The 27,881-nt window shown below is 42.3% G+C and overlaps 1 protein-coding gene across 2 annotated transcripts; it reads left to right on the top strand.

The window, feature by feature from the left end:
• The first annotated feature begins 1,326 nt into the window (after window positions 1-1,326).
• sh3rf2 (SH3 domain containing ring finger 2) lies at window positions 1,327-27,881 on the top strand. 2 transcript variants are annotated; one of them, XM_079511447.1, is made up of 10 exons: window positions 1,328-2,504; window positions 6,087-6,380; window positions 7,397-7,492; window positions 8,874-9,254; window positions 18,094-18,218; window positions 21,174-21,344; window positions 21,527-21,795; window positions 22,259-22,572; window positions 23,591-23,898; window positions 25,675-27,881. In XM_079511447.1, exons 1-10 carry the CDS (start codon window positions 2,100-2,102, stop codon window positions 25,853-25,855), a joined length of 2,544 nt encoding a protein of 847 aa, XP_079367573.1. In that variant the 5' UTR covers window positions 1,328-2,099; the 3' UTR covers window positions 25,856-27,881. The 2 variants fall into 2 exon arrangements, with proteins under 2 accessions (XP_079367574.1, XP_079367573.1); XM_079511448.1 differs by lacking the exon at window positions 7,397-7,492 and having other exon boundaries at window positions 1,327-2,504.

Below are 27,881 nucleotides of genomic sequence, written 5' to 3'. Positions count from 1 at the left end.
AGAGAAAGACAGTTTGGGGGTCCGTGAACATGAGAAGGTTGTAAAACAGCTGGGACCAGTTAGATCGCTGTGCAGTGATGCTTATGGGCTGCTGGTAAGGCTGCAGCTGCCATCTGGTTTTCTAGCCCACCAGAGGATGTTTTCACCTGGTGCCCTTGTCATTCTAGCTGTCTAAGCAGGGATCTAGTTATTAGTTAACAAAGGAGTAATACAGTTAAAACATACTGGGATACAAAAACAGCTGCACTAGGAGCCTGACTAGGGGTCCCTGAGAACAGAACTATACTGACCTTGACATCTAAAATGTTAACACATTTAAACCGCAGAGGCAAGAATAGGTGATGAGAAAGAGCAGGATGAGCAATAGCCCTATAGAATGTCTGTGATATTAGGCTACATACATTTCATATATTAGGCTACATACATTCCATGTATTCCAAATACACATATACAGTATTTGGAATACATGGAATGTATGTAATATGAGACATTCTAGATGAGCAATAGATACAAAAGTAAATTCCACTAATGAAAAATCAAGTATAGCCTTGATTGATTGATTGATGTTTTTATTGACAAAAATGCATAGGCTACAAATACCGGCCTACCATAGTCGATTTTTGGTTCTCCCAGCAGGTGGCATAATAATAGCCTACAATATCTGGGTACACATCTGTGAGAACCCAATGGCTAAGTTATAGAATATAAACAAAGTAAATATGCAAGACAAGTAGGCTACTTATTTTTCTAGACACTATATGATTTATTTATTTTGGAGCATGCTATAGCTAGTATAGCTAATCAGCATGTGACTCATTGCAAGTATGAATGAAATTAAAAATATACATGAGTATAAAGTTACCCCCCCCCCCCCCCTTAAAATCGCCACTCAAAAACAAGGATAAAACACAAAAAAGCTTGATATATGAGAGCGTATTTTCATTGTGGTCCTTTTGAGTGTACATCTTTGTGTAAACTGAGTGCATGTGTGTGTGGCTACAGAAGAAAGATATATAAATCATAATGAATATACATTCTTACAATTTCAATGAGTTATGGTAAAAAAAATAGCAAGGAACAATAACACGGGTAGCCTACTGTAAACGAGCAATTTATCAATCAATTGTATGGTATTTAATGGATAATAAATTAATAATAACTAAATGTTAGCAGAAAATATTTGCTCACATTATTGTGTGTGTGAATGGAGTCACCACATAGCAGCAGCGTGTGTACTGTGTGTGTAGGCCTACAACGCCTACAACGCAAGGGTTAACAACGTGAGTGGACAGACTGAAACCCGACACTAGGAAAGTGCAAATCCCTAAACGTGTTTTAAGTGGATCCGAGACATGTTAGACAACTTAATTTAAAAGTAGTATTTCTGTGTGTCTAATCTGCAATCCTCTTTGTCACACAACCAGCAACACAGAGTGTTTTGGTTACAATCGCCACCGCCCACCACGGAGTTGTGTTCATCATGTTTGGTAAATAATCAGCTGCGTCACAGACAGGCGAGCGCTGCACTTTTCTGCGCGAATGCTTTGGAGTTTGGACATTTCCCATTATTGGAATGTATGGCTAATAGTCAGCAGCCACATGCGTAAGTCATAAAGTATTAGTATTTTGAAAACAATGTGTAGCTCAGCTGAAAGGGAATATTTCTTGCAGTGAGAGCAGCCTATAGCTGCAGTGCTATCATGGATTCAGTGCTGCTACTACTTCCTGAAGTCGTCTCACCTTTGCAGCCAGCCAGCAGGTGAGGTGCGCCGACATGACACCTGCGTGCGTCATGTGGTGTTTACGCACGCCGACAGTAGCGCTTCTCTCCTCGTCTCGGTAGAAGTTTTGGATCGATCCGCGTGGCGTGGAGGGACCGTGGTGATAATAACGGTGTTAATCCTAAACGTGAGTGCTCCCGGATTAGGGCTGTTACAGTGCTTTCATTGTAGACAATTTGCAACAAGTGGATTGCCAGAATAACTGAAGTCAGACAGGCAGCTATAGCCTATTTCCTTTCCCAGTATGGCGGAATACAGTGTTTGGAACGTGTTAGAAGAAGAAGAAGTAGCGGTTTCCAGACAGATACACTCGTTAAAATGGAGGATCTAACTCTGTTGGACCTGCTTGAATGTTCTCTGTGTTTGGAGCGGCTGGATGTGTCGGCCAAGGTGTTCCCCTGCCAGCACACGTTCTGTAAACCCTGCCTGCAGCAGGAGGCGTTCTGCTCACCACCACAACAGCAGCAGCAGCAGCAGGTGCTTCTCTGCTGTCCGGAGTGTCGCATTCCCTCCCAGGCCAGGTCAGTGGGGGAGCTCCCGGAGAACGTGCTGCTGGTGAGGCTCCTGGAGGGACTAGAGCAGGTCTCCATGGGACCCGGCCGGGGGGCCAGGCAGTCTGCTGCTGCCCGCTACGCCCAGGTGCCCAACAACATGACCCTCAGGGAGGGTCAGCAGCAGGAGTCACCGAGCTCCCAGCACAGAGACAAACAGGGGGACAGTGAGGTGAGCGTGGAGGTCAAACACATAGCAACAAACTGACACATCATCCCAACTAGCCTACCTAGTACCTACTAACTTTAATGCTAACAATAGTGCCATTTAAGTTAAAAAAAAATATATATATTTACCAAACAATGTATTAATTTGTTTGTTGTAATTTACAGCTTACTATATTGAAATCAAATTACACTTTGAGAAGGTTGACACAGTGTCAACCCCAGTAAGAAAGTGTTTTTTTGTTTGTGTATTTTTTTTGTTAAAGTAACAATTAAGTAGCTTTAATATTTATTCTTATAGTAATCATTGCTGATGAGTGTTTGTTCTGTGACGGGAGTGTCCCTATCTCTCCAGCTCTTTAGTAAACAGAAAATACATTTTCAGGTTGGGATACCAATTTCATCCAATCAGGAGAGAGAACTCATACATATACACAATACAAAAAAGAGAAATAAGTGTCAGTGACGAAACAAATAATTGAGCAGACGAAATCAAAACTGTCTGGAACACTATAAAATTGAAGCGGTTCTCTTATGAGATTGGTGTCCCACAGACCCACCAGTATTTTCAGTTTACTAAAGAGCTGGAAAGACTGGAAAAACCCTGTTACTAAACAAACACTCAACAACAATGATTAATATTGGACTAATAGAGCCTTAACTTTTAACAAAAATACATTTTGTTTTAACCAGAAAATATCACTTACACAGCCTTTAAACCTATTAATACATATTAATCATGGGCCATGGCAAGAACCAAACACACCTCTTTTCTGCTTTCTAGTCTATACGTTTCCCACATTACTGTGAGCTCAGTACACACCCCCTTTAATCTCATAATAATTAGCTCCTTGCTCCAGGGTGCTTCCACTGCGTCACCACAGACTAACTGCTGGCACAATGCGAGTTTAGCGAGTAGTATTGAATATCGGGCGGGCACAGTGATTGACAAAATAAATTCAGTTTGTTTATGTTACTGTTGTTGTTTCTAACCTCCCATTTAATTCCACTTGGAAGTTTGCCGGAGAAATGTACTTGAATATGTGTCACTATCTCAACAAACCAACTGTAAAGGTGACTATAGGCTTCACTCTTTTTTTGATAGTGTGGAATTTGGATGGTGGTTTTACCAGCATCCCTATTCTGGGGATAACGAAAAAAGCATCACAATACAACGTTTTGGGAGCTTAGATCGTCCCGATTTATCCAGAGCAACCTGCAATAAGCAAGGTAATCACATATGTAGAATTTGCAGTTTCCGCTAAGATATTTGGTGTATGGGGATTGGGGGAAAACAAGCTGGCCGTATTATTACTAAGTATAGAGGGTATAAGCGGTTAAGGTTATTTTTGTTTTGGTTCTTAAAAAGCTTAATCTAGTCAGTTCACTAATGATCTGAGACAGACTAATTACTTGAAAGCTATATTTCCCCAACAGGGTCCCACACAGGAACATTGGGTCATTATATTCTTTCATCTATGCTGCCATTTGAGCATTAATTAACACAACACCAAGATGAAGTGCCCTCTAATAACCTCCCTGGAGGACAGAGTCATGCAAGCTCATTACTCTTAATAAATGTTAGTAAATCAAACTGTGCTGCTGTGTTCTTTTTATTTGTGGGATGAAAAACATATATTTGTTTTGCAGGACAATATCCCTTTTTGGTCTGATACTTCTGATAATTAAGTTACTAAATCACATGAAAAGTGCTGTTAAATTAAGTGTTAGTAGCTCTATATTCTAATAGTAATCATTAAACGACAAATGTTCAGGTCAGGACATCAATTTCATCCAATCATGAGAGCTCTTGTATTACAGGATACAGTGATAAAGTGGAAATGAAATGATAGCTTAAAACTTTGTTGGATTAACAAAAAACGGTTATTAGACATAGACAGTTTATTAATGATATGTCAGATATTTTGGATTGCATCATCACTATAAATTAAACATGACAATTTCACAGCCCAGAGATTATCACAATTTTCAAAATGGCCAATGTGAAAGGGTTGCCACTTCTTCTTACGCCTTGCATTTTGTTCAAAAAAATTGTTTTGCAAAAATCCACCTGCTGGTGGCGCTATAACAGGCCAATGTGAAAAGGGTGGGATACATTCCTCAGCCTAGTAGGAAAGTCTGTGAAAGATTTCAATCATGTCACGTAAATTGCACGCTGCGTTCATGATTTGAGGCATTTTGTTCCAAAAATGCGTTTAGCAAAAATCCACCTGTTGGTGGCACTATAACAGGCCAATGTGAAAAGGGTGGGATTTATTCCTCAGTCTAGTAGGAAAGACCGTGAAAGATTTCACGTAAATTGCGCGCTGCGTTCATGATTTGAGGCTTTTTGTTCAAAACGGGCCAATCCTGCCAACTTTGAAAGCCAATGTTAGCCAATATCGGACAGATCCGTCTTGAACCACATGACTATAGAGATAGTGTGAAACGATTCGTGGGATTTTTGGACAGAATCTGGAGGAGTAATATAAAAAAAATGTTTTTCAAAAGTCGGCCTCCTGGTGGCGCTATAACAGGCCGTTCTGGAAAATTTGGGGCAGAGGTTCATCGTTGGCATCCAGGTATCCAGCTGTACACAGACGGACGGACGGACACAAATGGACGGAGTGCAAAACATACTCTCTCCCCATGCCTTCGGCCTGGTGGAGACAACAATTATGTTCATGAAAGCCAGTGAGATCAGTGTGAGGAATGCAAATTTTTACATTCAAAGTATTGACTCATTTCTCAGACAAGCTAAGCATCTTCTCTCAATGCAGAAAGAGAGAACAACACAATGACATTTAAGCTCTTCACTGATTAGTATCTACAGGGATGTGTGTGTATGTGTGTCTGTGTTTTGTCTTCATTGTATTTGAAGGACTGGGGCCTTTTGCTAATGTTCTGCACAAGGCTTATGTGAGTTGTTTTGGCCTGCTGCTATCTCCCTGTCTCTCTCATTCTTGTTAGTAAATGTCCTTTCCAAAGTGCCTGGTCTCACTTTGTTACTGTAGAAGTAGGTCAAACCCCAAGTTTTGTGTTTCACTCAAGGGAATTGCAATTGTATTGGCGAGCCACTATTTGTTTTATATCTGACATCATGGGAAAGAGTAGCCCAGGGTCCCTTTGGTACCTTGCTGCTTCTCTGCCCAAATGCAGCAGATTGTATTTTCATCTTGATTTTTAAGAATTCATGAACACAATGTGTGCGACACATAACTTATGGTATCAAAGATATCTCGTAAAGTTTTCTTTTTGCATGTATCTTAATGTTTCAAAGGTTAAGGCCTTAAGCCAGATATATACAGTACTTGGCTATACACTGAAGCAAGAATAACCAATCCACAAGCTTACAGCGTGTTGCATTGTGACGAGTTGGGAGCTTATAGAGATATGCTATGCCACATTGTGACGTGTTGAGAGCTTGTAGAGCTATATTATTGTTATAAAGTTTTGGACATTGTTCACCTATAACGACACGCCCAAAATAGGAAGGGCCGGTTGTTGAAATGTGCTATACAAATAAACTTGCCTGCATTACACAGCCAATTAATCAAAACATGTGCTATTATTTTCATGCCGTGTGCAGGTTACCAGAGCTTTGCACAACCACGGACGAGGCGGCATGGGAGAGCTGGTCCTCAGCACTGCCAACACCAACCACGGACGAGGCAGCATGGGAGAGCTGGTCCTCAGCACTGCCAACACCAACCCAAGACAGAAGATGGAGGAGAGCAGCAGTGGGCCAGGCGCTGCCAACTTGTTGCAGGATGTAAACCTGATGCCTCAGTCCCAACCGCTGGCTCTTTGCAGGGCCTTGTCTGACTTCAATCCCAGCACTATGGACCAGGAGGATTACAAATACTGCCTGAGGTTCCTCAAGGTTCGTCTCCCTCTGTATTGTAACTAACCTGATACTTCAACGAGGAAAGCGGACAAGTTGAGAGAGTGGAGTCCGTGTGCCATGCTTACAGGTTGTAAATGCAGGGAGCATCAGGAGGCTAGAATAATAGGATTTCCTGTTCAGAGCGGTTTATTAACTCCAGGGACACTCCACACCTACATCAGGCATGCTGCAATTTTTGGAGAGAGAGAGAGAGGTGTAAAAGGCATGTGAAAGCCATTGTGCACTAAAAACCAGCACAGCACCTATGGTCTCAAGAGTGTTAAAGACCATTGTCAAGTGATCTGTGAAACCACCTAAAAGTGCAAAATATCATTCTCAAGTGCAAGCTGGTTGAAGCTACATATTAAGTCAGATGGGACATGTGTATGTGTGTGTGTCCCTTTTCAGTGAGGGAGAGAGAGACACACGACACCAAATTCTGCATCATGCTCGTGTGTTCAAGCACACACGAACGAATATGCACAATGGTGTTATTTCATAATGTCTGTTGCTTTCTTTCTCCTGTTCCCTGCTTGAAAGGAACAGAAAACCCACAGGATGGTGGAGCCAGGGGCATAGTGGCACAGGAAGACCTCCACTTCGCTCGCTACTTAGCGCAAAGGACTTTCTGAAGGAGTTACATAAGGACCTTAGTGTTCCATTAAAGCACATCTGAGAGCTGGTCAGAAGGGTTTGAGAGAGAGAGACAGGGAGAGAGAAAAATGTACTGGGCCCTACAGAAATAACGGCAGTTGATGTCACATGCTGCGTGCGTGCGTGCGTGCGTGCGTGCGTGCGTGCATTTATTTTTGACAGGGGGGGGGGGGGGGGGGTTCTTAAGACTAGGTCTATTTCTATTCCAAACATGTTCTCTTTTCTTTCTTTTTATAACTCTCCATTCAATCTAAATTCACGCCCCCTCTGTGTCTCCTTCTACCACTGCCCCCCCCCCTCTCTCTCTCTCCCTCTCATCTCTTCCTCCCCCTTTCCTCTCCTGTCATCCTGGTTTGCAGGGAGACATCCTTACTGTCGTCAGACGGGTGGATGAACACTGGATTGAAGCGAAACTTGGAGACAAAGTTGGGATTCTCCCTCTACAGTTTACTGAGGTTTGTCTCTTTCTTTCTTTCTTTCTTTCTTTCTTTCTTTCTTTCTTTCTTTCTTCTGTCTTTCTGTCTTTCTTTCTCTGTCTTTCTTTCTTTGTCCATGTGAGTTGAGAGTGAGTGGTACTGTGTGTGTGGTAGTGTGCGTTGCAGATTGCGTGGGCTGATGCTGTTTGACGCTATGCCTCCAGCAACAAATACAACTGTAAGTGTTAGTGTTGATGCTGGAAGCGTGGGTCACTGCCGGAGCGTTTTCGCGCTCAAACCTTTTGCTTCATCCATAAATGTCAGTGGCGTACAGCAAAGTGCTGAGGCACAGTGCTGCCTGCAGCCCCTCATTAGTGAGTGACTACACGGTTTACTCAGGTTCCCAGAGCTTGCTTAGGTTGCTGACTTGTTTTCCTCTCAGAAAAGAATGTTATCCTCGTCAAAGAATTTAGATATTTTAACTGCTCCTTTTTAAGCAGTTGAACCCTATCAGATCTTGTGACTCGGCTTGTGGATCGTCTATATTCAGCGAAGACATTTGGTGTAGAGGGAAACAACTTGACGATCTAATATACTGTCGAGTCCTGGAGGACCCTGCTCAACTTCGCAAGTATATAGGCTTTAAGTGGTTAATGCGCCTTCTTCAGATGTTTGACTTCTTTACTTCCATCTCTCCTCGTGTCCTATTATTATTTTACGTCCTTTCTCTTCTCTTCGCTGTGTTGTTTTCCTCCTCTCTTCTCAGCTTTCTCCTCTCATGCTTCTCCTTTCTGTCTTCTCTCTTAACAGCAACCCTCTCAACCTTGTTCCTCATCTTCCTCTACTCTGCTCTCATCTTTCATCGTCCTGCGCTCCTCTCCTCTCTCCTCTCCCCCTCATTCTGTGCCTCTCTCGGCATGTTGAGGCAGTGGAGCGTGAGGACACAGTAATGCTTTCTCTGCTTGGGTGGCGTAACAACACATCACTGTAGGGAGTGAGAGCATTAACCCTGTCCTGCCTGACGGTCTGGCATCTCTACAGTCCATTTCTCTGCCATCTGCCATCATCGTTCCCACCGCCTCTCGGCCTGGCCGTTCGTAGTCGCACTCGTCCGGTCAACAAAGTTGTATGGGTTTGTGAGGTAGTTGTATGGCCTTCGTTATTGTTTAGCTTAGAATAGAAGTTGTCGGGTGAAGGGGTGAGCGAAGCATTTAGTGTGTGGTTGGTTAAGAAGTCGTATGTTATTTTTGTGAAGCTTTTTGTCCTGTTCTCTTTCAGCCGAACTCGGTAGTGGTGAAGTGCAGTAGCTGGATGACCTTGTTAACTCGGTAGTGGTGAAGTGCAGTAGCTGGATGACCTTGTTTTTTTTAGCTGAGCAAAGAAGCCATCTGTTGACGTGTTTTCTTCTATTCTCTTTCAGCCAAACTCGGCGGCTGTCAAACTCCTGGAGGGTAAGAACAGGAAGGGGAGGGACTCATCGGAATTTAGCCAGCGGACCGGAAGTGGGAGCAAGGACAAGGCCGCTGACGCACCCGACAGGACCAACCATTTCGGAGTCCTTCAACTCCCGGCAAAGACTCCTACTATCAACGCTCTGCCTCCCCCCAGCCAGGGGAAACAGTTGGGTGTTGGCAGCAGTGCCATCTACCAGACGGCCAACATCTGCACCTTCAACGGCCTGCAGGGCCCGACGCCCCACCTCTCCACTGCTCCAGCCAACCACAGCCTTGCTCCGCCCTCCAGGGTGACCTGCCAGAACGTGAAGGGCCGCTCCGACGGGATGCACAGACACCTGTCACAGGTGAGTCCATTCTTGTGGAAATCAGAAAAACAGCAGGGCTACGTCTTTATAATGATTAGTAAAGCTAAAATCCTTGAATCTGAAGTCAAGAAGGAAAGGTAAAAGGGAGTGCAACAAACCATGTACAACCCAGATTCAGCGCAAACATGGGACTAAATTATTTTCGCTCCTATGCCACCAAAATGTGGAACGCCCTACCAACAGTCATTAAGACATGCAAATCCCTTGACTCATTGACTCTCTCAAAGGGCACCTACGGACGGCTGCAATTCGAAACTGGCCCCCGTAAAATCTGAATCCCCCCCCCCCACACCCCTTTTCCCCCTCACTGTATATGTTTCTTTTCCCTTTTTACCTCCATTATGATGAATTCCTGTTCTGTTCTTTGGCTATATAGAAGTGTATTTGTACGTCTCTAATTGTTTTGATGAATTGAACAAGGTGGACCCTCTTGTAAACAAGTGTAATGCTTTATTGGGTCGTCGCTCACAGTTAACAGTCTTTGTATTGAGTTGTGCTTGAAATGTACTGTAATTCTGCAAACTGTTAATAAATATTTCAATCAATCAATCAATCAATTCCAAGGCACTCTTCAGTCTTCACGATGTAAACAAAGCTTTAATAAAGCAGGCTAGTTCATCATTGAACAAAAGACAGCATGCCTACATATTTTGGGCCTCAGGGCAAACATGAAGCCTTCCTTATTGTGTCAGTCACGGTGGTTCAAGATGCCTCTTTGGTTCGAGTTCCTTTCCGTTTTGTTTGCTTTACCTTGTCTTTTCCATTTTCCATCCATTGGTTCAAACTGTGGCATGTGGATTTCCTTTAGTGACTCTTTGGTCTCCCTCTATTTGTTCTAATAGAACACGCATGTTATTCAAAAGACCTGACCTGTTTTGTCAGTGATAATGAATGTTTTCATCAGTCAATAGGAGAGAACAGGGAGGGAAGCATTACACTAGGTTTCAGGAATGAGTGCAGAGGGAAAGACATCGCCCTTGTGTTTCTGTTCGCCGTTACATGACTAACAGGCTCACATGGAGACAGATGTGGAAGCCTACGACTGAACGATGGAGCGATAAAGAGGGTCAGAGATAGAGGTGAGTGGAAGGAGGCAGGAGCCACAGATTTTAATCGGCATTGGGAAGTTAGCCTGGTTTCCCCCCACAGGAGATGAAGAGCAAGGAGAGAGATAAGGACTATAGGAGGAGTGTTTGATTAGCTGTCATACTGTTAATTTGCAAATTAGTTGAGGTGAATGAGGTTTGGATGGAAGAGAGATCGTTAGCAGACATCATTCAGAACCAATGATAAGATATTGTAGATTCAAGTCTAGTTTCTAATGAATACCTCTGAAAAACCAGAAGAGCAAAAAAGACTGACAAGCTCACTTGTACTGCACTTGTCTGTTCTTGCCTGAAGATCTTTCTGCTGTAACATCTGTAAAACATATCAATTGGAAGCAGGCTTTTTAAAAGCCAGACTGAGAGGTTGAAGCTTGTAGGATAACAAAACGTGGTCATGTTTTACGAAGATGGTTTAAGGCCTCCCTCCAAGTATGAGGATGAATTGCCAACACAAGTCACACATGCTACAGTATTTATTTAGTAATGTCCACATTCATCACCTTGTGCCAGTGATACAATGTGTATTATTATACACACAGTGTATCTATCACCTCTCACAGGGCTGATGAATGTGTGCATTGAACCATGCTGGGCAGCTGCATGACATGACTGAAATAAACAATTCAGCTAAATCAGGCTAATGTTCAATATATTTTAGCACCATGTTTTGTTCTTTAATAAGAATGGATCAAATGAGTCAATGGCAGGGATTATACCATGAAAATGGAACACAGCACACCTTCCATTTAAACGTTTTTTATGTGTCTACAAAACTGTCCTTTCATGCCAATCAGAACTAAATGACTGGATAGTGTTGTCATAAGCAGGTTAATGTCAGGGTAAGGCTGGGGCGTTTCCTGTATACGAATGTCTGCAAGCATTCATTTTGAACCGAAAGTGTTGCCAAAAGACCTGCCCTGATACGACGGTTTCCTTTGAGGAGAACATTCACATGTCTGCCCTGCAATTATACTGTTCACTGTACTGTACATGTCAGCCTGCGACAGGGAGAAAGACAGGCAAAACGGAGGAGGAGGAGGAAGGAAGAGGAGGGGGACTAGACTGGAGAGGAAGGGCAAGAAGGTGGAACATTGGGTCAATGGGGGGGGGGGGGGGGGGTATGCAGGGGGGGGGGGGGGGGGGGGGGGGGTATGCAGGGTTTGAAGTTAAAGCTGCAATCCGGAACTTATTTTAACCACTTAAGCTTTATACTTTGTCATGGAAGAATAGCTTAAGTATTTGATCTACAAGCGCTTATAGATCGATTATATTTGCTTGCCAATTTTTGAAAGGTTTCGCTTATGATATGGCCAAAATAGGGATGCGGCAGCCAAGATGCTGCTTTTGTTTAAAGTGGGAAATTTGGTATATAGTTTTTTTTTTATTGGCCTAAAATATTGTCTATATACAGTACATGCATTCATGAATCCACTTGCTGACCGGCTATCGGTATTGATCAATGTTTTTATTGGGGGATATATGTGAGCCACTTGCCCAAATGTGCCCAAAATGTGCTGACCTCATCACATTTGTGATGACGACTATCCCAGCCCAAGGAGTGTTTTGTTTGTGCAAAACTAATGCTTGGAATGGATTCAGAAATCATGAAAACCCCCTAGTTTGACACGTCACATGGTACTTGAAGCATAATTAATTTTTGACATCTTTGCCTTATATAGGTTTTTAAGGTATGGTCACACATAAACACCTAAAAAGAAAATTGCTCAATACCGACAGCCGGTCAAGCAAGTGGATTTATGAATGTATGTATATAGACAATATTTTATGCCAATAAAAAAACTATATACCAAATTTCCCACTCCAGTCCACACCCCCGGCTGCCGGACTATATAGACAGAATGTTAATACAAACTACATCTGCAGTGGTTGGCGGTGGTGTCCCTGCTCTTCCTGGTATCGCTGGTTCGGACACCTACAACACTGGTTTACAAGTAGTACTGCCTGGCCCTGAAACAATATCTCAGATAGACAGAGCGGTAGAAAGGTTGTCTCTGGGTCGGGGGACCTGGGACCTGGGTAGGACATGAAAGTTTATGGATTGCAGCTTTAAGAAAGGAACTAAATTATGTAGTTTGGAGAAGCAGGGGTGACAGGAGAGGGGGGGTGGGGGGGTACAAGACAAAAGAAAATAAAGAGAATAATGAAGAGTATAGCTGGGAAATGGAGAGAGAGGCATGGAGAAGAGGGAGTCTCTCTGCTTATCTCTCTCATAGCGATGATGATGAGTCACTGGCTAGGGTGGCTTACATAACGGACCCCTTCTATCTCCTCCTTCCTCTTCACTGAGCAAGTAACATCATCACCCCGGCCAATAATAGACGACAAGCCCAGTTCTTTTCTGTGCGAAAGTTTTCTCTCTCTAAAAGGGGGACAGGACTCCTCGCCATTGGCCAAGCCAGCATGTGTTTTTTTTTTTTTTTTTTAGATCTATTTATAGACGTGCTTCCCATCACCTCTCTCAGCTGTGCAATCTGCCGCTGAGTTTGAAATACTGCTTCTATTGTGAATATTAACGGAGTTGTGTATAAACACAGCATGGGTGAAGGAGCCAGAATAATATGTAGGCTAATCATTTAATTTGTTTACAAACCGTGTACTAATTTATTGAGGTCTCTCAGTGAGTGTTAAAAGGATCCCTGGCTAATAAGACATGTGTCTTAAAACACTACTTGCCCTCTATAACTAAAATGACAAAATAAAAACACCAATATTTTATTTATTTCGTAAATAAATAATCTTTCACTCAATAGGAAGTGCTCCTGTCGCAAGTTGATGAAGTCATATGTCCATGTGTGGTCCAGCCCTATGGAATGTATGGAATGCATGTGCTAATAAAAAACAACTTAATACTTCCTAAAGTTAATATGAGCATCAAAGCAATATTTGAAATACTTTTTCATTAGCACATGCATTCCATACATTAAATCGGGCTGGACCACACATGGACATATGACATCATCAACTTTATTTTTACATTTTAGTTGTAGAGGGCAAGTATAATGTTTTAAGGCGTATTTGTCTTATTAGCCAAGGATCCTTTTAAGAGATGAGTGCAGTCCTGAAAGAAAATACTAAATCAGCTCGTAATTTAAATTTCTAATCAATACCGGTTCTGACTGTTGCATAAGTGATCATAACAGCTATCATTGAATGATTGTATGCTGACAACACTAAATGTCACAATTTAATGTGACGAATGAGTTTGGTTTTTCCAGTCACAGCCGTAAAGGTTTTGAACTTACTGTGCGGCACAACCTGTCGCCCAGGTTGTGCCTAAACCTTAACCTTGGAACTTCACAAAAACTATAAACCTATAAACCCTAACACTAACATCACAAACACTATGCCTAACCCTAACTTTAACCCTAACCTCACAGAAACTATGCCTAACCTAACCTCAAAACCACTTCCACCTGGGCGAAACACAGAGAAAAGAGAGAGTCTGGTACCTCTCTGTCTGTCAGTCTGTATCCATTTTATGCCCATATATAGAGATCTCTGCGTCTGCTTGAATAACTCCTTCAGGTCCTCGGTGATGGGCATGCACAGTTTGAAGTCTATCAGTGGGACAATTCTCCAGATAGCGCGTGGACAGACGGCAGAGATTTATAGATGTAGAAGACTAATTAATCCGTCATCCCTGTCTGTGTCCCTTTTTTATGCCCATATACGGAGATACATGAGGAACAACCACCGCCGATCCAACACGCATCACTCCATCGGGTCATCAGCCATACGTGTGCCGAGTTAGACATTGATTGATCATATTTCAGTACACCTAGATAGATATTACATGGATAGTGATAAATATTATTTTCTTCATATCTGTCATATTGCTCAGTCGTGCTTGTTGTTTCAGTTGGTGTTAAAGATAGTCATTGCTTTTTAAACACCAGACCTCAATGACTTCAGCGTGACTTAATTTGGGATAGTGCGTGACACACTGGGTCACATGCTGGGTCACTGTCTGTTTGTGTTTGGATGATAAAAGAACAGAACAGAAATGATAGAAGACATAATGGACTGATACGAAGACATGAAGACGTTGAAAGGTTGGAGTCAGTCAAGCCATTTCAGTTCTTTATTGCTTGCTTCCCTGCTTTCTCTCTTTCTCTGTCTCTTCACAAAGGAAAGCTGTCATGTCTCCAGGACATTCAGTAATAATAATACAGTAGTACGTTAACTCGATCTCCTGTTACTTCCGCCTCATGTCACTACTTCACAGCATCTTCATTAGGACCTTTTTTGTTCTCTTGGGTACAGTGTGAATATAATGCAACCTAATCGTGGGAGAGCCTAAAGGGTTAAGGGTACTGTTACCGTAACTGTACAGAGTGGAATGTTGTGTTCTCTGTCTGCAGAAGAGCATTAACCACTTTAACGCTATATACACTACTTAGTTGACCGGAGTCCCCCACAGGTCTACTAGGTCCCATCCTTTTACAATTTTTATTTAAGTGTCAAATCACAACAAGTTGTCTCAAGACACTTTACATATAAAGCAGAAAACCAACAAAGATCCACCCAGAGCAAACAATATTGTGACAGTGGTAACGAAAAACTCCCCTTTAGCAAGAAACGTCAGGCAGAACCCGACTCTAGGGTGGGCGGCCATCTGCCTCGACCGTGTCGGGGGAGAGGGGGAATAGAAAGAAAGAAAATAGAAGAAAGATAGACCGGGAAAGAGATGCAGGCAAATACAAGTAGTAGCAATAACAACAACAAATAACAATTTTTCCCCTCCACAACTTCAACTGATTGTGAACCCGGGACCACCACCCTGACAGAATCAACCTGGGGACCACTGTTGTCTTGGGTGGGGATATGGACTAAGATTTGTGCTTTTGTAACACTTGCATCCCATGTGTATACAGCCCACTGTTTCTCAACCAATGGTCCATTGACTACTAATCATTTCCTAATAATGAGGACTCAACCAGACAATCCGGTGCACTTCACCCTCTTGAGATTCTAACTCTTTTTCTGTTGAATTTTTTTACCTCCAACTTCAGTAAATAACTACATGTTTCTCAACTAGTGGATTTTTTAAAATCATATCCTACATTACTAAATGAATCGTCAGGGACCACATACTTCCACAGACCACCAGCGGTTCAGACCACCTGTTGAAAACCCTTGATCTACACCAAATATATTCCCCCCCACATTTAGTAAAATGTTCACACCAGAATAGGGACACTAGGTTTCATGCGGTTTATAAATTAATGTTGTTTAACACAGCTGAGCTGTAAATAGCAGCAGGCATGCCGTGTGTACAGTGCATCACCAAAAGGATAACGGTCACTGGGAAAAACATATTAACACCTTTCAGAAATAACATCATGACTCGCCATGAGTGGTTTTCATTTTGAATCACAAAGTCCGTGTGGCTAAAAATCTATTTTCAGCTTGTTAAGTAGTAAGTACCATTATCCTAAAGGCTACATTCTCCTCAAAAGCCGGTAGCCACACCCTGGGATTTGCTCCCTCCCATTATGCTGGCTGTGTCAGGCCTGACTCACTGGCACTGCTCTGGGAGAGCGGACGGCGTGGATGAGTGTGTGTCACGTGTTATGCTGCTCCCACAATTGTTGGTTTCGGGGCACGTCCCACTGGGAGGAGGCCATGGGGCAGACCAAGGACCAGATAGGTGATAGGGCTCCATCTTGTGCCACCCTTATCCCTTATCCCTAAACGTATTTGCCATTTTTTTATTATTTTGAAAAGCATTTTAAAATAGTTCAACTGGCCGATCTACATCGAGACATTGTGAGCTTGTAGATCGGCTATTTGAACTATTTTAAAAGGTTTTTTTAAATAGTAAGAAATGGCAAATTAGTTTAGGGATAAGGGTTAAGGGGTGGCGCAAGATATAGCCCTATGGGCTCCATTTTCGTCACCGATAAACCCCTTATCCCTAAACTTCTTTGCCTTTTTTTTACTATTTTGAAAAAGATTTTTGAATAATTCAACTAGCCAATCTACATTGACACGTTGTGAGCGTGTAGACTGGCCATTTTAACTATTCAAAAATGTTTTGCAAAATAGTAAAAAAAAGGCAAAGAAGTTTAGGGATAAGACACTCAAAGCTGACCATTCATTGTCAATGGCATTCAATGTTTGTGTCAGGACAATGTTTGTGTTTACACAAACTCTCAAAGCTGGACATAGGAGGTGCTAGCGCCCCTCAACAATGGATACAAATGTAATGAAATGGACACTATTCAGAGTTTTGGCTCCGCCAGGGACTGCCCTTTGCCATGGTTCCGTTATGTCCTTATCTGCATTTCTTGCTCTACACATGGCCCGGAATGTCTCAGGACATTCCATGCAGACATAATCATAACAACACTGAACACTAGGTTAAAATGAGTCATTCAAAAAGTGAGAATAAAATGGGAATGAATCATAGAACACATTTCTTCCACATGAACTTCTTGTGATGTGTTACGTTTTTTGGATCCTCAGAAACATCAGTAATTGTGCACAATAAAATCCTCAGTGGTATAAATGTAACTCTGAGAGTGTATGAATGTTAAATTGTTACACTCTGAGTAACAAATGGATAAATTAACAAGTATTTTACTGTGTAACTACTGTATGTTCCGGGCAGAACATTAAAGACTTCCTCACATGACCCTTTTGGCAAAGATGATTAGACTTTTGTGTCAAGCCACGCCTACATCACTGGCAACACACAGATCCACTTAGTATTTTTGAGGGGCGCAAGCCCCTCCTATGCACAGCGTTGTGTGTATTGAGCACGGAATGTGTTTGTAGCACGTAATGTGATGATTTGATTGGCTGAGCATAGAATGTGATGTATGACGATAAGAGCGCCACTCACTTAACACGGGTGTGATTTTTGAGTGGTGCAACCACTCCAAGGAACAGCAATGTCACTATGGGACTATGTCCCAATGTTTAGAGTACCAGTAGGGGCAAAAGTGGCGCTGTTGTGCCAGAAACGGGGAGAGAGAGAGATAGTGTTGCACTGTTGCCTGCTAATGAGAGAGAGAGAGATATAGAGAAAGAGAGAGAGGAGAGTTGCACCACTCAGTTCACACGGGTGTGATTTTTTTTTTATCCAAAGAAAAAGTTCTGGTCTGTTGATCTGCCTCCTCCTCCTCTCACCTCTGTGTCTGTTAAAGCTGAAATCCGTAAGTTTTGAACCCTGGTCTCCTGTGTTTGAGAACAAACTTCTATGTCAAAACAAACCTCACCATGAGGAGATACTGGACTTGTGAGCTTCAGGCAGTACTACTAGTGAACCAGTAGCTAGCTGACACCAGGGTTAGGGCTGTCACGATTATTATGACATTTTACTTGACGATGAATTCATCGTCATACAAATAATTGCGATTTAACAATTTAATTGTGTGGCTTTTTAGGCCACGTTGGCCTAACCTAACCCTAATCCTACAGATTCACTAATTATTGTTGACATACTCTATTCTACCTACATATGTACTAGTTATTAACTATCTACCATACAGATGTACTAGTTATATTGAAGTAACATACTCTACCATACGGACTGGTTAAAATAACTTTCATTCAAATAGGTTCCGGGTGGCAGCCTTTAACCATAGATATATGCGTCATCCTGTGCGTCATATACTGTATGTGAATCATGAGTTGATTAGCATTTGTGTATGACGGCGATGTTGACCTCCATCGCTGCCTTCCAGGGCGAGAAGAAGATGAACAGCGAGCCGCCCACCATCAGCATGGCCCTGGTCAACCCCCAGGTGACCCCCCCCTCCACGGACAGTAAACACTCGTCCTCCTCCACCCAGCAGCTCTCCATCAGCGTGTGAGTAATACATATACACAGTAAGACACAGAAACAACTTCTCTTGGAATCAACTTTCCTAGGACTGCAACAGTCAAACTAATGGCCCCTACAGACTGTAGGAGTTTTAAAGTTGTTGGCGAGTCATCGGATTGTTAAAGGGGCATTCCACTCATTTTCAACATTTTACTATGTCATTAATATACCTTAGAGCTGTTGTGTGGAAATAATAAAAAAGTCCCCCCATTCTGTGTTTCCTAGAACTGTAATTGTTCAGACCTCTAGTTCTAGGAAACATAGAATGGGGGGACTTTTTTATTATTTCCACACAACAGCTCTAACAGCTAAAGTTTTGAAAATGGGTGGTTTTCCCCTTTAAGTATTTCACACTACAGGAGTCTTTTTTTTAAATCGACTGTCATTATATCTGTGTGGCTTTCACACTAAACGATTGATCGCCGACTAGGCATCACACACTGCAAGAGTTCACCAAGATGCGATCCAGACCCGATACATATTGTTTTTTATTCCAAATAATTTTGACATGTCACGCACGTGCTGCAGGATGCCGTGATAGTGAAGTGCGAGACCAACACAGGACGCTTCTCTCTCTCTCTCTGATTCCGATGCGGTTTTATCAACATTATTCAAGTGAAATGCGTTAATTTTATAGACTATTTAACAGCAACATTGGGCTAATATAGCTACCAATATGTATGACACAGGGATTTACCCAAGGAATAAAGGTTATATATTATCATCTGATCATCTATCGATACAGTCGACAGACAGACGGACAGTGTCAGTGAGCACAGCTGTCCTGTGCTCTCATTGGCTGTAATATGGCCTTCTCGGTGTGCGGTCGGCGGTCGCAACCCAGTTCATACTGTGTGATGTCCAGTCGGCGACAGAGTCAAATATCAAACCTGCTAGATATTCAGAAACGGTTGGGAAGGCGTCAGCGAGCGCTTTTATCGGCGCTATATCTTCTCGCAGAGCCTTCCACACACAGCGAGCAAAACTTTGGCGATCAAAGCCCGATCTTCCGTCAAATCGGGAGTTTTGTCGGCGAGCACAAAAAATGCTCCCGGACAGCATAATCAGAGCAAATATCGGGCCGTGTGTACGAGCCATAACCGATTTAATCATTCAAAATCGCAGATCTACAAGCTCACACGTGAGCTTGCTAGTTTCCTGCAATTTACCTATTTTTGAGTGACACTGTTGTACGACAAATGTTTAAGAGGTTATCAGACTTAGATTTAGTCAATTATAATGATACTTTTACTGATATAAAGAAATATGCTTCTCGATGATTAGATTCCTTTTAAAAGTAATTGATATAATAATCAATTAGAAAATAATCAATCTGATCTCAAACTAGAACTGCACTCTGTCGAGTGCCTACTTGCTTGTTGCACACTAGTAGGCCATAAATGGCTTACTAGTGCGCAAGCAAGTACTGTAGACCGCTACAAACTTTCAAATCTCAGCCTCTCTGTGAAGGAATTATTAGGTTTAGCTATTTGCTACGTACCTTGCTTTTGGAGGAGAAAAAGTAGTATTTTGAAGTATGGAAATGATTACTTATGCCTGTTATGGCAGTGGTGTCAGATTACATACATGTATACATAGGGGCATTACCTTTAGTCCACCCGACACTGAAACATGTCATCTTTACGTCACCATCGATAACCAATTATACCCTGGCATTGGTACATATATTCATCACGTCATATGCTCATATGTCTATATATGTGTATATGTCTATATGTATGTATATGTAATTTCTGAGTGATTATCTAGTGGTATAATGTGGTTACTCGGGTGGTTTGATGCGTATGTCCCTGACACTGAAACATATCATCATTACGTCACCATCGTAAACCAATTATACCCTGGCATTGGTACATAATCTTCATCACGTCATGGGACATCCGCGGAAAACATACCTGCACGGTCTGCTTCCGTATGTCCAGGGCCAGCATATGACGTCATATCATATGCATTCTAAGGGACATTGGTACTTATCTTCATCACGTCATGGGACATATGCTTCGTAGCATGACGGAAAACATACCTGCACGGTCCGCTTCGTGCCAGCATATGACGTCATATCATATGCTGGCCCCGGACATACGCATCGTAGCACTTGACTGATAACATTACTTGCACGCTCTGCTTGCGCAAGTAACAAGACTGGGTCCTTCATATTCCTGCATCTGCAGGATTGTTTGAAAACAAAATCTAAAATCAAACATAGTTACACATTCATAAAATGGCATCCAAACTCCAGCCATTATATATCTTCAGCATCCTTCTCCCAATGTACACATCTCCACTCCACACATGTACAGTGCATACCATTTCAACCTGGCCTCTCTTACTTTATATGCAAACCTTCCAATCTGTGCTGTCCCTCTAATACAGGTTATGGTTATGAAACATTTTCATGTCAAGGACCCCCAAATAGGCTATTTGACGAACATGATCTGAAAAGATTTTGTGTGATACTGTAGATCCCCAAAAGAGAAGATTTGTGTTCAAAATTATGAATTATAAAAAATAGTAAAAATAATAATGTGTTAACTGACTTTGTTGCGGACCCCCTAGAACACCCTCAAGGGCCAAAGGGGGTTCCCGGACCCTACTTTGAGAACCACTACTCTGATATACATATTCCTGATCCTGTCCATCCTCGTCACACCCTGTGAAAATTGTATCATCTTCAGTTCTGCCACATCCAGCTCTCCACATCCAGTCTTTTCATCAGTGTCACCAACTCCATGTTGTATAGCATAGCTGGTCTCACTACCTATGGTCTTACACATCTTTCTTTTCGCTCTTGCCGGTACCCATCTGTCACAAATCCCTCCAGACCACCCGTCCCATCCCCACCTGCACTCTTTTCTTCACCAGCTTTCCAGTAGCAACTGAGGAAGTTACGTTTTGGTATAAATTCGTTTGGCTCCTCAGGTGTGCAACCCTCTACTCCTACAAACCTCGACGCCCAGAGGAGCTGGAGCTGAGGAAGGGGGAGATGGTGGGGGTCTACGGGAAGTTCAAGGAGGGCTGGCTTCGCGGGTTGTCTCTCAGGACGGGCAAAGTGGGAATTCTTCCCGGGAGCTACGTCACCCCTGTGCTCAGGTGACATGCTGCCATACCTGCCTGTTTGAGATAGTTATTTAGTACTGTACTGTCATTCATACATTCTGGTATTTTCACGGTTGTTTATCGGTTCAGATAAATCCATGTGTGCAGTATTACATTGTAGTATACGTGTATGCCAATTGATATTTATGCTAATGCTACCAATTGCATCACCACAGAACCTCCGCCAGACTCCTGGAGACTAAGGCAGCGACCACGTCCTCTCCAGCAGCTGTAAAGAGGCCCACAGTGTCGCGGAATCCTGCTGTGGTCCTTGCTCTTGATAGGGTAAACACAGATGGAACAATGTACTCAACAGGACAGGTCCCATCTGTCCTCAACGGGGCGCAGCATGCAGCACCATCGGCTGGCGCCGAAAAGTTGTCCTTCTATGGGGTCTCACAACAAGGCTGGGACACCGTTAGACGGGCCTTTAATCCACATAGAGGTGAGAGGGGATCAAATGCATCTGTTGGCCAATAGGGGTGCATTAACCGAACAAATCGATTTAATGGATTGTTATATATATTCTTTTGATAATCGATCAATTTGTTTTTTCAAAATAGTAAAAAATAGCAGATCTACAAGCTCACAGCTTGTCACGATGCGATTCATTGTGAGCTTGATGATCGGCTACTTTTGCATGACAGTTATACAAACTAGCCGGGCTTATTGGTGGTTATTCAGACTGATTATAACAAATCAATTAGAATTTTTCCATGTTGAATTGTTAATAAAATAAAATGATTTGATTAATCGGAAAAGTAATCGATAGAATAATTGCTACGAAGATAATCGATAGTTGTAGCCATATTGACCAATTCCAACATCAACCTTTCATTGACATTATATTGCATTGTTTACTCAAGTTTCACAAAGAAAGAGTGGGCGTCTGATTCCTATGTTCTCAGGCTCGACACAGCGAGGAAACCACTACATCCACACATCCACCTCCAGCCACCTGTCCCACTCGCACAACTTCGTTCAAGTTCAGGCGTCTGGCTGTTCTCCTGCCCTGCAGAGGAGGAAACATGGCAGCATTTTGCCCAGCCCTGGCAGGCCACTGGGCCGCATGTCTGACACAATAGCACCCCCTTCTGGTGCTATGCCGAATGGCAGAGACTTCACTGTTCTGAAAGAGGCAACATTTGACAGAAAGCCTTTCACAAATGGCCCTCACTCAATCTTAGTAAGACCTGACTCGCACAAGAACAACACAGACAAGGTATTGTATTTCCTCTGAAAGACTAAAGTTTTGAAATTGATACAAGTTAATAGAATTGACCTCCAACTGCTTTTAGAAATTCTTTGCAGCATGCCTTATAGTACAGTAAATGTTTTTTTCACTGTAACATGTATCATTTATCACGACTACACTACCTCTCCTGCATTTCTGTTAACATACATTTAACAATTTCTTCTCAATGTTATGCCGTGAGCGTTGTCTGCTGTCTATTCTTAGCCTAGTGCTGTCTGCTGTCTGAATGTATGTTCTGCAGTGCATGAATGTGAGTCCTTGGTCATTAATTACCCTGTCTGGAGCAATGTGTGTCAGGGTCGTGGTGTCTGACCTGTTCTGTACGTGCTAGTGCCGGTCTGTCTGTATCTGTTTGTCTGACTGACAGACTGCCCCAAAGAGAAGATGGACTAAATAAGATCAAGGGCACATTGAAGGTCAAGGTCAACATTGAGAGTGGCTGGGCAGATTTTAATGAAACTTGGTGGGAATTATCAGCAGACATGATTTAATGCATGGATCAAAATGATCAAGGTCACGATCAAGGTCAAAATGACATAACGGGTCATTATCTCAATCTGAGTGGTGGCGGCAGTGGCTCAGCAGGTACAGTGGCTGACCTTGGAATCGAAAGGTTCCTGATTCTGGTTCCTATACGGGCTGTGTCCTCACACTTAACCCCTAATTGCCTTAATGGTTTCCTCCACTGTTGTTTTGTCGATGCGTGTGTAAATGTAATGCACATTTTACAAGCTTTGGAGAAAGGTACTATACTGTACTGTATACATGCACGTTGTTTCTTGAAGGTTCATGACATTTATTTATTTATTTATTTCTGATTTCACACTCCTAAGTTGCTCTCGATAACTTAACAGTATCTGCTAAATGCCTACATTGTTAATTGGTTCTCACCACAACAGATACCAGAGAAATTTCCTTTCAATGGAAGATTGAGATTTGACAATAAAAGGATCATGTTTCTAATAAAGCTCTTCTTCTCCCACAGCCAGTTAAGTCTGTGCGGTTCTTCCCAGATGAAGACCCCTCTCCTCCCAGACTGCGAGCCTCCTCATGGTCGTCGGGTGGGCATCAGGGGAGCTCCGCTGGCCGACCCGGCTCCCTTCCTCTGGAGGTGTGGGCACCTTCACTCACCTTGGGGCGAGACGGACCCGGCATTGTGCTCAAAGAGGGAAAGAATCCTGTTCTGAGGAAAGGCCTTGAAACGACCGTCTCAGATCTGAACTCCAGCCTGCAGAAACCGTTGTCGTCACAAACGTCATTATCAGCAGCGTCAGCTCAGTACAGCCCCAGCAGGTGACAATAGTTATTAAACCTTTATTTATTCAGGTAATTCCCACAGAGATACAAGATCTCTTTTTCGAGGGAGCCCTGTCCAACATAAATAAAACATTAAACATCATTATTATAGTAATGTAAAGATGTATATTACTGTAGTAATCATTGCTATAGACTAGTGTTTGTTCATTAACGGGGGTCTCCCCTTTATTAAGCTCTGTAAACTAAACTACGTTTTCAGGTCGGGGTACCAATTGAAACCAATTGGGAGAGACCTGATCCAGGATATACGGTAAACAAGTGAAATTGAGTTCAACTCATATTTGGAACTGGAACACTAACATTTAAGCTGATAAATGGGTTTGAATAAAATTTGTAACGCACCTGAAACATTAGTTACTAAAGAGTTGGAGAGATGGTAAGACCCCTATTACTGAACAAACACTATATATGACTATTAAAATATAGCGCTTCAAAAGACAATTACTTTATTGTCTCCACCAGGCCGAAGGCATGGGGAGAGAGTATGTTTTGCACTCTGTCCGTCCGTCCGTCCGTCCGTTACCAGCTAATCTCCGGCACCGTTAACCCGGTCGATGCCAAACTTGGCACACACACTCCCTGGATGCCCATCGATGAACCTCTGCCCCACATTTTCCAGAACGGCCTGTTATAGCGCCACCATGAGGCAGCTTTTCACATTTTTGAGGGGCCATAATGTTTAATGTTTGTCTTTAGTTTATTTAAAACGCCATTGACAATGAAGAGAAATTAATGTTTGTTTTGTCCCTAACACAAACATTAAATCCCATTAACAATAAAGAGAATTTAATGTTTGTTTTACAACATCACCTAATCCAAGCTATACTAGTGAATTCCCTCCTCGATGTTGTAAGATGATAAGAGCGCCCCTCACTTCACACGGGTGTGATTTTGTACCTATAACTGCACCGATCTGCGTGAAACGTTGCATGCACACTCCCTCGAGGCCAAGGACAAACCTTTGACCTGCATATTTCACATCTGCCTTTTATAGCGCCACCAGGAGTCCGACTTTTGTAAAACACTTTTTTATATTACTCCTCCAGATTTTGTCCAAAAATCCCGCACATCGTTACACAGTATCTCTGTAGTCATGTGCTCAAGACGGATGTCAGATATTTGATATTCCATCCTAGTTGGCTAACATTGGCTTTCAAAGTTTGCAGGATTGGCACGTTTTGAACAAAAAGCCTCAAATCATGAACGCAGCGTGCAATTTACGTGAAACACTTTCCTACTAGGCTGAGGAATATATCCCACCCTTTTCACATTGGCCTGTTATAGCTCCACCAATAGGTGGATTTTTAACCACCAGATGAAAGCAGGCTACAATGTCCTGCTCATCCAGAATTCTATCCTCAGAGATGCTATGAGTGATCTGGCACTGCATTTCCTCAACAAAATCTAACAAAAAAACATGTTTATATTACTCCTAAACATAAAAAATAAAATAAATAAATATATGTATATATATATATATATATATATATATATATATATATATATATATATATATATATATATATATATATATATATATATATACATACATACATACATACATACATACAAACAAACGCATAACAGGTCAAATCAGTAAAATCCTTGGTTCTATTTACATACACTCAGAGTGAACATGTTCAAATCAACAGAGGAGGATTTTACTGTGTAGCAGAGCTGTGCCGTTGGTTCCGCTGTGTGGTGGTTGACTCGACTGTGACCTTGAGCGTCTGTTCTTTGTTTGTCCCTCAGGCACAGAGTGACGACAACATATTTAGCACAGACAGACTCCGAGCTCAGTCTGCTACAAGGAGAGCTGGTCCTGGTCCACAGACATCGACCGGATGGACGGGTTCTGGTCACCCAGGAGTGCAGTGGACTGACTGGCCTGTTCCATAGCAGTGTCCTACAGGCCTTGGAGAGGCTCAGCTGACTGGGTTTTAGTATATTATATCGTCACTGTCGGGCAGAAACCTCGTATTTATTATTAATTTTTAATTGTAATTTAAAGGTAGGGTAAGGGATATGTTTTTGGTTAAAACGTTTTTTTAACAGGATAAAGCTTTTAATTCTGTATAGTCTGTACAATAGTGATCATTAAGTGATCTGCTATTTTGTTACATTTTTGAAAACTTGTGAGAACTTTAGAAGAGATTTAGAAGGCATTTGTAGAATCGGCCTCAGGTCTTAATGGGTTAATAAACAGGAAAGAAAATTCAGGTGGGATGACAATTTCAGCCAATCAGAAGAGAGTACCCATTTATCAGCTTCAATTTCATAGTGTTCCACTGACAATTTTGTCTGCTCATTTCTTTGTGTCATGTCCAATTTCACTTATTTATCCTGTATGAGTTCTCTCTCCCGATTGGATACAATTGGTATCGCAACCTAAAAATGTTTAGGTCTGGAAAATGTCTGTTTACTAGCAATCTGGGTAGTTTACTAGCCCATTCTGGGCGGGAACCCCTCTTGGGGTTCTGTACATTATGTACAGTATTCAGAAATTACAAAAAACGTATTCTGCTTTATAAATATTTGAAGTATTTCAGAATTTCAAGGTGTTTTTTAGAATGGGCCTCAGTCCAAAATGGGCTAGAGACAGGGAGACCCTAGTCTCGCATTGTGAGGCCCTTCACACCTCTCCACCTGAGAAGAGTAGGCGGAGCTATGAAGGGTCTAGCTATGCAAGACCAGAGCCATAGAGTAAGAGGGGGCAGAAAACAGCCTGGTCACGTGGTTCATGTACTCGCGCGAGCCCATAGACTCAATGCATTCCGTAAACTTCCGGTTGTCCCCTTTCAATAGAAGTCTATGTAGAAGAGCTTGGCCTTACTCTATGGCTCTGTGCAAGACTAGGGACCCCTGTTATGATCATTATAGAGCTATTTGATAGTAATTTTATCAAAACAATATCTCTTGCCCTACCTTTAATGCCTTACTTCGTCATACTGCAGGGTCACACAAAAGTAGCAAAAATAGTAGATCTACAAGCTCACAACACATCGATCAAACTTGTAGATCTGCAATTTTTGCTTTTTGAAAGTGAAAGAGGTTACGTTTGTCTGTGGGTTTCATTTAACCAATGAAAAGTATTAACAAGAGCTCGTGATTAAATGATAACTACATTTGATACATTGGAACACAAGTCCCCCCCCAATTTCCTGAAAAGCAACAGTTTTGGACCTACAAGGTTTCAAACTGACCGTGTCCGTGACGATAATATAGTACGTTTCTGTGTTCTCTGTTCAGACAAATGCCAAATGTCTTGACCAACTGCTGCACAGCAGTTGGCTTAGTTTATGTTGTTACATACTAGAGGTCAGTGCTGCCAAACGTCAACCCTGCAAAGGTGTGTGTGTGTGTGTGTGTGTGTGTGTGTGTGTGTGTGTGTGTGTGTGTGTGTGTGTGTGTGTGTGTGTGTGTGTGTGTGTGTGTGTGTGTGTGTGTGTGTGTGTGTGTGTGTGTGTGTGTGTGTGTGTGTGTGTGTGTGTGTGTGTGTGTGTGTGTGTGTGTGTGTGTGTGTGTGTGTGTGTGTGTGTTCCAATGAAAGTGTATGCATGTTACATATATTATGAGAATTGCACACAGAAAAATCCCACTGTTCCCTTTTGAATACCTGTGTTACACACTGTGAGTGCCTTTGTAAAAACCCACAAAAGAAGACTGGTATCCAATAAATTGAATTACATGAGTAATAATATCTTGTGTTGTAATAATCAATGCTTCCGTTGTGGGTTAGAATCCATTGTGGTGTAATTGGACCCTCAATTTGATATGATTTCTATCTCTAGGATCCTGATCTATGAAACCTTTTTTGTTGGACATGATTTGGATTTTTTTTTTTGCGATATGCTCATGCTGTGGCTGGCAAATTGGCAATTGGTCCATAATTCCTTTGCTGTCTATGAACTGTATAGGTATAGATGTGAAACTGATCAAAATAGACATTATTTTACGTT

This window comes from Electrona antarctica (genome assembly GCF_951216825.1).
Source record: "Electrona antarctica genome assembly, chromosome: 1".
In the NCBI taxonomy this organism is placed as follows: Eukaryota; Metazoa; Chordata; class Actinopteri; order Myctophiformes; family Myctophidae; genus Electrona; species Electrona antarctica.
This window is presented reverse-complemented; position numbering and strand designations above follow the sequence as displayed.

Bases quoted from the DNA above. Each gene is read 5' to 3' on its own strand.
- sh3rf2 (XM_079511447.1), top strand. From the start codon at position 2,100: ATGGAGGATCTAACTCTGTTGGACCTGCTTGAATGTTCTCTGTGTTTG. The intron at 21,345-21,526 runs GTGACATGCTGC...GCATCACCACAG, and splicing joins TACGTCACCCCTGTGCTCAG to AACCTCCGCCAGACTCCTGG. The intron at 21,796-22,258 runs GTGAGAGGGGAT...CTATGTTCTCAG, and splicing joins GGCCTTTAATCCACATAGAG to GCTCGACACAGCGAGGAAAC.